Source organism: Dipodomys merriami, unplaced genomic scaffold (assembly GCF_024711535.1).
Source record: "Dipodomys merriami isolate MVZ:Mamm:240054 unplaced genomic scaffold, mDipMer1.0.p SCAF_158, whole genome shotgun sequence".
NCBI lineage: Eukaryota > Metazoa > Chordata > Mammalia > Rodentia > Heteromyidae > Dipodomys > Dipodomys merriami.
Genome location: NW_027202915.1, coordinates 834240 through 845667, shown reverse-complemented (window position 1 = coordinate 845667; position 11428 = coordinate 834240). Strand labels below are relative to the sequence as shown.

The 11428-nt window shown below is 58.8% G+C and overlaps 1 protein-coding gene across 2 annotated transcripts in view; it reads right to left on the bottom strand.

Annotated features, from left to right (window-relative positions):
- Window positions 1-5706: 5706 nt before the first annotated feature.
- Kif26b (kinesin family member 26B) overlaps window positions 5707-11428 on the bottom strand; it is a 285786-nt gene continuing 280064 nt past the window's right edge. For both annotated transcript variants that reach the window (XM_070023180.1, XM_070023181.1), the window contains one exon: window positions 5707-10872. In XM_070023180.1, the coding sequence (XP_069879281.1) occupies window positions 10724-10872 (149 nt within the window). In that variant the 3' untranslated portion in view covers window positions 5707-10723. The remainder of the gene's footprint in view (window positions 10873-11428) is intronic.

The following is an 11428-nucleotide window of genomic DNA, read 5'->3' as shown; positions in this document are numbered from 1 at the left end:
CGCCGCCCGGTCACTGTTTTCTTTGCACAGTTATTGGCGATTTCACTGTTCAAGATCTCCAGGTAGAATACACTATTAAAAGATAACACAATAAGAAATAACTCTCTGTCTCTGAAAATCTGGGGAGGTTATTGGATTAAAAAAAATCACTATTGTCACAACTACTCCCAACACAAACTTCCTGTCCACTTCTAGCAAGAAGCAGAGTTTTGTCTTAGTTTTTCTGTTTTGTTGGTGCGTGTTCGTCTTGCTGGGGTTCTGTGTGGCATTCAGTGTGTTCGCACAGCGTGCGCGGGTCCAGCCCGTTCCTGCCAGCCTCTAGCAGCACTCTGTTCTGTATTCAGATCAACTTATTTTTGTCAGTCGTGGGGCCTGAACTCTGGCCTGGGCGCTGTCCCTCAGCTCTTCAGCTCAAGGCTAGTGCTCTACCACTTGAGCCACAGCGCCACTTCTGGCTTTTTTCTTTTTGCTTATGTGGTGCTGAGGAATCGAACCCAGGGCCTCAGGCATGCAAGGCAAGCGCTCAACCACTGAGCCACCTTCCCAGCCCTGTATTTTTTTGTTTAGCTTTCCATAAATGAGAATTTACAGTACTTGTGTTTGTGTTGGCTTATTTCATTTAAATGTGCCTTGGGCTCCATCCAATATGCTACACACCCCAGGATTTCCTTCATCTTTATGGCTGAATCTATCCCACTGTGCACTGTGCACTGTGCCTGTGAGAAGCGCCCAGGCTGGCCACGTGGTGGGACTTTGAGCAGCGTCACAGGAAGCAGAGCTGGTGAGTGATGCCAGGCCCTCCTGCCTTCCCAGAGGACGGCAAGTAGATCAGATGCCAGTTCTGTTTTTAAGGAAATCCCCATTTCCTCTACCATAGCTGTACCCATTTACATTTCCCCATCCTCATCAGCGTTTGTTCTGGTTTTCATTTGGATAATGGCCGTTTTAGCTGCTCAGTTGCTATCTTGTTACGGCTTTCATTTGCACTTTCATGATGACTCGTGATACTGAGCTTTTTTTCTTGTATTTGTTGAATATATGCATCTGTGCTTTTGAGAAATCTATTCAGATCAGTTGCCTATTCTATTATTGGCTGGTTTATTGAGACTTCTGAGTTCCCCGGTGATAAGATATTAACTCTTTAGTGGGTGGACAGTGGCAAGTATTTCCTCCCACTCTGTAGTGTCTCTTCATTCTATTCGTTTTCTCTTGCAGTAAGGAGTTTTTGGTTTGGTGTGATCTTGTCTGTCAATTTTTGCTTTGGTTTTCTGGGATTCTGAGATCATATCTAAAATGTCAGCTTTACCTCTGTCAATAAAGTCATCGCCCCCGTGAACGTGGCTGTGTCTCGCAGGCCTGCCTATAGGTCTTTGATCTGTCTCTTGGCAGGTTTTGTACACGAGGCCAGGCCAGGGTCAGCCTTCCATATGTGGGCAGCATCTTCCCTCCAGCCCGCACGTGGGCGCCGCTCCCCGAGCACAGTGCTCCTCGCTCGCCATCTTCATGAGCGTACTTGTTCTCCCCCACACCGCGTACTGAGAGCCCGGGACTCCCCAGCTCTGTGCCTGGAGATTCCCTCTCACAGCGCTGGTTGGGGCAGTTTTCCCTAGAGAAAGCAGGATGTCCTGTGCAGGGCCCCCAGGGTCTGCAGATCTGTTTTCCTGCACCCCATCATGCTTCTGTTGCTATGGATGGAAGGTGTGTCTTGAAATCAGGTATGTGTTGCCTCTGGCTGCTTTTTCTTCTAGATAGATATGTCTGCTCAGGCTCTTTGGTGATGAAGCAGGACTTCGAGACATTGTCTTATTCTTTATGATAACTGTGGTGTACATTATTTATTCACAAACTATTTCTAGCATAAGAATTCTCATCCTGAATCTTAGGAAGATATCATTTGGGCCTTACTGGAAAGGGTAGGAAGCTGTTTTGGATTTTATTATAAAGGTGATGGATGGAGGGATTACAGTTACATAAGTCAGGTATTGAGTCCATTTCTTTTTGAGAATTGCCACCCCCTCCCTCATTTTCTCCCAGTTTTCCCGCTCCCGACCTCCCTCCCTGCCAGGTTGTATAGTTCATTTCCAACATAGTATCTAGTGAGCACCACCGCAGAATTGCTTCATCCCTTATGCCACTGTTTCTGTGCTCCCCTTCTGTTCCCCAGATCAGATCAATGTAAACAAGACAACGGGTATGGAAATCAAAAACAGTGACAAAATGGAATGAACCAAAGGGGGGAAATGAGCCGTAATTAATAAAATAAAATAAAAAACCTTGTTTCCATTTCTTGGAGTTCATTTAGACAAGCATCATTTTATGTGATCAAATGCACTTGTGCCCTTGTGATTCTCTCCTGAGAATATCCTGATAGAAAGTCTTAATGCAAAAGGAGAAGAATGAGCAGACATGTGGCTCCTGGGTCACTTGTGAGCACTGTGTGACCCTGTGCATTGCGCTCTTTTATCTGGATCCATGGCTCCGTGGGCTCAAGCCGCCCACGCCGTTCATACCGCCCACGCCGCCCACGCCGTCCACGCCGCCGCCCACGCCGTTCACACCGTCCACGCCGCCGCCCACGCCGTTCACACCGTCCACGCCGCCGCCCACGCCGTTCACGCCGCTCAGGTCACACTCGCTCTTCTCCCATTTCCTCCTTGAGGCTTCCCATTTTTTTGGCCTGCTTTCCCGCCTTTCTGCTTTGGACAAATAGACGATGTCAGCCTTTCTCTTCCTCTTCCAAAACCCTTAAATCTTTTCTGGCTCGGCCACCCTGGGCGCAGGGCGGAGCGCAGCGAGGAGGAGACCCGTGCGCTGGAGGCCCTTGGATACCAGCAGAGATAAGACATGCGGCTCTCGTGCGAGAGTGCCAGCCCTGAGCAAAAGCAGCTCGGGGACCGTGCCCAGGCCCTGAGTTAAGCCCAGGACTGGCAAGAAATCGAAAGGAAAGGAAAGGGCACCCTCCCTGCTCCTCTCCCCCTCCCTTCCCCTTCCTTCCAGAGGGAGCAGCAATCACAGCGGCACTGATGTGCCATAGCCTAACAGAACCTGCCTACTTTGCGGCAGAGAAAGCTGAGCACTGGGAGCCGGAGTCCGGAGGGCATGTCTGCGGGAGCTATCTCTTGCCCCGACCCCTTCCTGTCCCAACCCCTTACTGTCCCCTTCCTCTGCTTCCTGTCCACCATGAGAAATGCTCCCCTTCACCATGCCCTCCATGGTGGACTGGCCCCTCTGAATCCACAGGCCAGAATTAGTTTTCCCTCCTTTAAGTTGCTTGTGCCAGGCCTTCTGTCACGGGCCATAGGTTCAATCCCTCGAACCACCTGTAATTCTAGCCACTTAGGAGACTTGGAACAGAAGATCATGGTGTAAGGACAGCCTACAAACCACTTTCTAAGCCTCGCAGGGCTCCATGGCGTCTGCCAGTCACCCCGAGATCCGGAGTTGGGGATACAGCTTCACAGCCTCCGCCTACCACCCCGAGATCTGGAGCTGGGGATGTGGCTTCACAGCCTCTGCCCATCACCCCGAGATCCGGAGCCGGGGATGGGGAGCACCGGGCATTCAGGTCCTGAGGCCAAATGCTTGCACTACCAAAAGAGATGCCACCAGATCCTCCAAGCAGCCATGAAATTAAGAAAACAACTGAGAAAAGCCTTTAGATTCTGATACAATGATGTATGAGCCTAAGGCTTCTTAAGATTTCACATGAACATGCAAAGCAGCTGTAAAACAAAGGCTGTGTGTCCAGGTCCGAGGGTGCGCCCCAGGGTAGAGGGCCTCCTCCCGCCCAGCATGAAGCCCTGGGGTCCAGGACCCCCCAACAGAACCCAAATCTCTCTGGTACTTCCCGTGAGCACTTCTCAGGATCAGCCTGATGCTCTCGTTTTCTCTTTGTATTTGTGTTTTATTTTGTGAATGATCTCTCCTGCTTTAGTCAGACTTTCTGTAGGACTTTTCACCTCTATTTCCATTATTTTTGTTTGTGAGCACTCTTGTTTATCTCCATGGACGGTTCCCCTGGGGTGGACGGCTGTCCTGGGGTAGATGGCTGTCCTGGGGTGGACGGCTCCCCTGTGTGGCGGAATGTTCTGCAGGCACTGTGCTGTTGGTGGCGCGTGGGCTCTGAGTGGACGGTGACTGCAGGACAGATGATGGGGAGGGATTCCCCGAGGGTCAGGTGCAGGACAATCCCAAATCAGTCAGCACTCACGTGTGTGTGAGACAGAATAGCCACCGTGGTTCTTCATCTGCGTTTCCTTCTGCGGGTCTGAAGCCCAGTTAGGAAGCGCAGCCCGGCTCCCGCGGCCGCCTCGGGGAGCGTCGTCTTGGTTTCTCTGCGGCTCACTCTGGACCCCGGCCCACAGCAGACAGAGCTCAGGAAGGACGGAGGCTGCGGGCCCAAGGGCAGCGTTCCCGATGGAAAACAACCCCGTCAGCGCAGGTGGTGTGGACAGCCCTGGCCCCGGCAGGGGCTCTGTCCCCCATCCCCCACCCCGCAGGTGACTGACAGGTGTTCTTTCCCCTCACCTCCCCCCCCCCCCCCCCGCCACCTCGTGTTGCTTCTTCAATGGGCCGGAGGCAAGGCCTGGCCTCCGCAGGGGGAAGGAAGGCCACCCAAAGTCGGGCTGACCGAGGGCATGCGCGTTAGCAGCTGCTGGAACCGTGCTCCTCCCGCGCCCGGGCCGGGCCTCCTCCCGGCCGACTGTCTCCTCCGGCCTCGCCCGTGCTCGGCGGGCCGCGCCAGCTGTTTCCCACTCTTGGTCAGGGCGGCCGGGCAGGCACCGCCGTGTTGTGGGAGATGGAAGGGCCCTGGAGAGAAGAACGTAGGTCCTCGGGGCAGGAGGCTGGGGCAGGCTGGGGACAGCTGTGCCCGCACCGACTCGGAGGAGCCATCACGCGGAGGCTGCGTGGGGGCACTGGCTGGCTTCCGCCGAGGAGAAGCCGCTCACGTTGATCACCTGCGCGTGCGCTGCCAGCAGCCCCTGGGCAGAGGTGTGAGCTGACGGGGGGACACAGGCCAGGCCCCGCCACCGTGAGGGGTGACCCTGTCCGTGACCCTGTCCCTAGTCCCTCCCCTCCCAGTTGAAGGCTCGGATTCTAGAAACCTCTAGGCTCTGCCCGGGTGACCAGGCAGGCCCTGCCCAGGGCCTGGAGCTGCGTGGCGTGGGTGCTGGGTGGTCACAGAGCAGGAGCCTTGCCCAGTGAGGTGAGTGGCGCCGGCTGCTCTGGGGAGGGGGCTGAGGGAGAGGGAGGACACGTCCCGGGGGCCAGGACAGCCTTGGCGGTGTCTGTGCAATCCCAGGCTGGTTCTGCTCTTGCTGGCACGTGCCCAGCTCTGCTGGATGCAAGCACCGTGCACCAAGGCCCAGTGTCCACCTGGACGGCCAAGCCATCTGCAGTGACTGCCTGACCCCGTGTGACCCCAGGCACCGGGAACCGGAAGGATCCGACCCCAGCGGACTGGGTCTTGAACACACTTGGCGGTGACTGCGCTCCGGCTGAGCCACGGGGCGAGGTGCGGGCCGGCCCGTGCTGGGATGGGACAGGCTTTGTCCCTGGACATCTCAGGGACCAGCAGGGCTCAGACCAGGCCAAGGTGCTGTGAGGCCCTCAGCCTCGCCTTGACTCGCTTTCCCCAGGCAGAGGGACGAACGACAAACTAGACAGAGAAGACCCGCGACTCTTGAGTAGATAAACGTGAACATTTAATGCCACTGTACTTTGAGTCTTTTAAACACCAGATTCTTTTTTTGACCACATTATACACCTCCACAGCCAGCAAATAACGCCTTCACACCAAGGAATGGCACACGGTTTCACAGACTCACACCAGCAGCTCATGAGAACTGTGTAACCTTTTTCAGACTCTCCTCCAGGTAGTCTGCTCCTATTTATCATGATCAAGCCAATGGCTTTTCTATAGCTCTGGAAAGACCCACACACAAAACCCAGCCTGCACCGGGCTGGCCAGACCTGCCTGTCACCAAAGTGGAGCGTTCCTGACCGTAACGAATGAGCTTTATTTAAAAAAAAAAATTAACAGCAAACACTTATGAACTAAGAACTTAAACATTTTTAAACAGCACCCATCTTCTATCCAGCTAAATGGTGAATTTGAAATGAGGACATCCAATACTGTCATCCACCGTGAAAACAAGGTTTTGAGGGCCAGACAGGCCCTCAAACTCAGAGTTTGCTGATTCTGACACACGTGCATACCTGTCTGTGAGTTTGTGGTTCTGACACACAGGCCTTGTCTGACACACTCAGGCCTTGTCTGACACACTCAGGCCTTGTCTGCAACTTTCCCCACAGAAGCATAGCCGTATGTACATATATAACATACACAACCCATAAAGCTCGGCGCACAGGTCCGCGTCTCGTAGAGAAGAAACAGTTCCGGAGACGCCCATCACACGTCCAAGGCCACAGGGCACTATGGTCGGAGCTGGAATTGGAACTTGGGTTTCCTGCCCTGCGCCTTCCCACCTGTCACCTGCCCCGTACACACATCCACCTACGTACGCACGCTGGCACGGAGGGCACACTCCCGGGCACGCTGGGTGGGGGCCAGGGCCTGTGAGCCTCTGCCTCTCCCCGCCCACCCAAGCACCGCGGCCACCTTACCTCGTTTCCTCCTCCCATTCCCGCAGGGCGCCACCGTCACCCAGCCTCCCGCGGGGTGACCCAGGCCTGGCGAGAGGCGGCGAGGCCCCGGGCAGCAGAGCGACCAGCTCCCAGGGGTGCTGTGCCACCCCTCCAGGGATGGAACCAGCCGGGCGCCAGCTCTGTGCGCTCAGCGGCCTCTCGTCAGCCCAGCCCGCCCTCCCCTGGGGACCCAGGGAGGGGACGCGATGGCTTGGGTCCCCCAGGACTGGGAGTCACGGACAGAATCCTGGGCCGGGCGCCTTCCTGCAGGCCCAGGGCCGCGGGGTGCGGGCGGGAGCCCCTGCTCAGCGCTGTGGCCGCTCCTCTTCACCAGGCTGCGGACTCATAGCCACGTTCGTTGCCTTCCACGCGTTGCCACGTTCATAGCCATCCACACGTTGCCACGCTCATTGCCTTCCACACGTTGCCACGTTCGTTGCCTTCCCTTCAGCCTCCCCGGGAGCAGCGGAGGTGCTGCACACAGCCGTGGCCGGACCTTTGCCCTGTTCCTGCGTTGCTCCTCCCTCCCCCTGCCCCCGGCCTCCGCGGAGACTGCGGGAGTGAGAACAGAAAAGGCCGGGACGGTCCACGCGCTCACACTCCGTGCGGAGGAGGAGCTGGGACGTGTTTCCAACTGTTTCCAGCTGTGGTGTGTAAATGAACTCCGACACGGCATCGCTGCCCGTCCACGTCCTCAGCTCCCTCTGAGCTGACTGGAGCTTGTCAGCCGGAGGGCCTGCGAGCCTGGGCGCGACGTGACCCGGTGCGGTGGATGCTGCCCGGCACCAGTCTGTGCCAGTCTATGCCAATTGGCTCAGGTCTGGGCAGGGCCACTCAAAAGCGGAACGCCTTTTGTGCAGGGACACACAGATCAGCTCTGGAATTTAAGACAACAGAAAAACCAAACAAACATTTTGGGGATTGATCAAAGTTTTAATAGCATCCCGAGTGGGAATTCTGATTTTATTTATTAGTGGGGAATAATTAAGTTTTCAATTTAGAAATGCTATTTGTCAGGAAGATTGCTGAGTGGCACAGTGTGTGTGTGTGTGTGTGTGTGTGTGTGTGTGTGTGTGTGTGTGTGTGTGTGTGTGTGTGTGTGTGTGTGTGTGTGTGTGTGTGTGCTGCAAATGGTAACTGTTTCCAGAGGAGGACAAAGCACCAGGAACTCAGTATTCCTGCTCACAGTCCTGTGCTGCCGTGGCCCTAAGGCTGAGCTTTGTTTCTTTTGCAGCAAAGCGGCCGCCGGCCTCTCCGTGAGCGTTGCTGTGGCGGCGCGGGGCTGTCGCTGTGAGCGTTGCTGGGGCGCGGGGCTGTCGCCGGCCTCGGGAGGGCAGGGCCCCAGGGACGTGGGCAGTGCATGGCTCAGTCGGCACCAGACCCGCACGCAGGACCCCACTTCTGAAGACAGTGGCCTTGGTGAGCGGCGTGCAGTGCACGCTCCAGGAGTGGGCCGCACGTGTGGGCAGCAGCGCAGCGCCGGCCGGAGCTCTTCCCATGCCCACGGCCACACACCTGCCACAACACTGGCACCGGACGCAGCTTCCCGCCACGCGGGGCTGTGGGCTGCAGCCCTGCCCGCCAGGGGGGAGGGCGGCCTGGCAGCGGCCGCCCAGACAGACCCGGAGCAGCGGACCTTGAGGCCCAGAGACGGCGGCTGGGCACACACACTCTGGTGAACACCGAGGGGTTTCCTGTCCACGCGTGACTGGCACCTCGGCGTGCGTGGAAGGCTCTGTGCTCCCTGGATGACAGCAGTGGCCGAGATGACTTCAGCCGCCTCCCGAGGGAGCGGGCCAGGACCCGCCGCCCCCCAGCCGGCCGCGTGGCTCTCCTCTGTGGAGCACTAGAAACGAGACCTTTGCCTTCTGGGGGTTCCATCACCCCCTGGGAGCCCCGGAGGGGGCACTCTTTGGGTGGAGGTGCCCACCACACTGCTGATGGGCGCCCTGAGCCCCAACTCGGTGCAGTCAGACAACAGCAGGGCCAGGGACACAGTGCCCCGTGCTCACCAATGCCCGCAAGGTGGTGCGCGCTGAAGCAAGATGGTCGTTTGCAGCACATCTGGGTGAATAAGGGGAGGGGGGAAGGGCAGGGAGGGAAGGGCAGGGAGGGAGGGAAAGGTAGGGAGGGAGGGAAGGGCAGGGTAGGGAGGGGAGGACAAGGAGGGAAGGGCGGGGAAGGAAGGGCAGGGAGGGAAGGGGCAGGGGACAACTCCACACTCAGACCACACTGTCACAGGCCCCGGGGGATGGCCACGTGGCCCCCGGGGATGCCCTCTGCTTGGTTAGGTTCTTCTGCCCTCTCCTGTACCGCACAGCTGTCTGCAGTGTCCGCGGCGGGTCCTGTCAGGAGGCAGCTGGCTCTGGCCGCTTGCGTCCGGCTGGGCTCCCTCGCCCGGGGCAGCTCAGAGATGCCTCACTACACGAGCATTTCCACAGCATCCACAGCATGGTCACCTCTGACCTCCCCCCCCCATCAAAACTAAGATGTGTTTCAGATCAGGGATGCTACGGGATGTCGAAGGGCAGACTCGAACCCAGGGGAATGTGGTTCTCGGCCCAGGGGCCTGCAGGAACCCGTGCACAGGAGCTCTGGGTGGCTGCGGAGGCCCAGCAGGTGAGGGAGAGCTGGGGCGGTGGCATGGTGGGGAGGGGCCCATCGGCCCGCCCCGCAGGAGCCGCGCTGGCTTCTGGTCCCTGGGGCGGCCCTCCGTGCCGCTCAGGGGCCAGGCACCCGCCAGCCTTGAGCGGCTGTCACAGGAGGGGCTGTGGCCTGTGGATCTGGAGGGCAGACCAATGGACATGCTGGTTCATGGGCCCGAGGGGCCAGTCAGCGTGGCGGCCTGGCCTGGCAGGCCCGGCGTGTGTGGGGGGGTGCTTCGGGCATGCGAGCCCCAGCACACTCCCGGTTGGCGGGGAGGACGCTGGGTCCCCAGGGTCCAGGCAGTGTCCCGAGGGCTGCGTGCCGTGGCTTCGGTTGTAACAGGTGCAGGATGCTGAACGGAGCTCGCAGCTGCGTGATGCGGCTCCCCGGGGTTGTACGACGTGGGGCGGCGGGGAGGGGGCGAGCCCGGCGTCCAGGTGGACAGCTTCCCGTGGCTCCTTGTCCTAAACCTGCGGTGTTGGCATCTTGCGGCGCTGCACTGAAGCCCCGCCCCTCGTCACTGACGTCACCAAACAGGAACCATTGCCTGGCTGAACCGGCCCAAGCTTCCAATCCAGAGTCTTTGGGATCCAAAGGAAAATAAACTTGTTATGAGGCGATGAGAAGCCCGGCACCAGGAGGAGGCCGGCTGTTCCCCCGGGACCACGTGTCCCCCGGGGCAGCTGCAAAATCGCACTGACCACCCCCCTGCCCCCGCCGCCCCGACTTGCTACGTGGGGAGACGCAGGGTCGCCAGCGCCGAGCCCGCTCTGGAAAGGCACCAGAGCCCGCGTCCGTTTGAGCGGCCTTGTCAGAGGCACTATAACAGATGGTCGACATTTATTCGTACGCAACACAGGTCAGGAAATCGTTCTACAAACACAACTTACTTAGAAACATCAAGTCAGAAATAGGATAAAACACCGAGAAAACGAGCCGCGAGCACACGTCACAAGGGGCGGGGCTTTCTGTCCTCGTGGTTTTCACCTTGACTAGCACCATCTGCACACAGACACGGACACAGACGGCTGGGTGATCGTGAAGGTTTGCAAGGCACTTGATCCGTCACTCTGGGCCGTCCTGGCGTGGGTCTCCGCGGCGGCACGTCCACACCGGGAGTTCCACGCACGCGGCCACGTCCACACCGGCAGCTCCACGCACAGACGCATTCCTCATGGTTCCTCCAAGTGCTTTTCTCTGCCCCGCGCGGGGACCCTGCGTCCCGCGCGCTTCCCGTGGCTCTCTCCTTCCGCGTGTGTTTGGTGTCTGCACCTTTCCTACGGAAAACAAGGGACAATCCACCTTCCTCTCCACGCGCATCCACACTTCCACCGACCTTCGTCCTCCGTCTGTCCTGCCGTCGCTGGGCACCCGGGCCGCGCCGGGGGGGTGGCGTCTGACGTCCTGGGAACCGGCCGGCCCCACCTCCTCACCGGCGCCTGGAGGTGACGTCAAAGCAGGTGATCATCATGAGGTGAGCCTTGCAGAAGTTGACCCGACTCTCCAGGCGCTCGGTCACGCACTCCAGCGCCTCCAGGTACTCCAGGGAGCCCAGCTCCAGAACCTGCTCCAGGTCAACTGCGTGAGAGGGGAAGAGGCTCTGTGAGCTCCAGCCTCGGCCCGCGGACCTCCGCCGCCCTCACCCTCCCTCCACCTCCTGACCCATGCTGAGGACTGCCTGGGCCCCTCCACTCTTCCTAATTAGCTGCAGCTGGCAGGCTTTGGGGGACAGGGAGCTCGCCTTCAGGGGTCTCGCTTGAGTGACACGGGGACCTCGTTACCCTTCAGGCCCCTCAGGCAACAGTCCTGCCTCTCGGTGCATCCTCTGCGGACTCCACGCTCGCGGTTATTGGGGGAGGGGGATGATAAACCAGAGACAGGTTAATCATGAGGGTCCCAAGGTCAGGACAGCGGAGGCCTGGGACCGGGAAGCCTCCACTCCAGCCAACGTGGCGCGTGGCGGCCGGTGGCGGGCTCAGCCTTCTCTGTCCCTCAGCGGCCAGGAAAATGGGCTCGCTGCCCGCCGCCAGCGGCAGGGTGCCACAGAGGCTGGATCCAGGCCGCGTGAGCCCAGGCCAGGAAGTCTGTCCGAGTCCCGGCCAGGCCACACTGGCTCTGCACCCCCAGTTCTGCC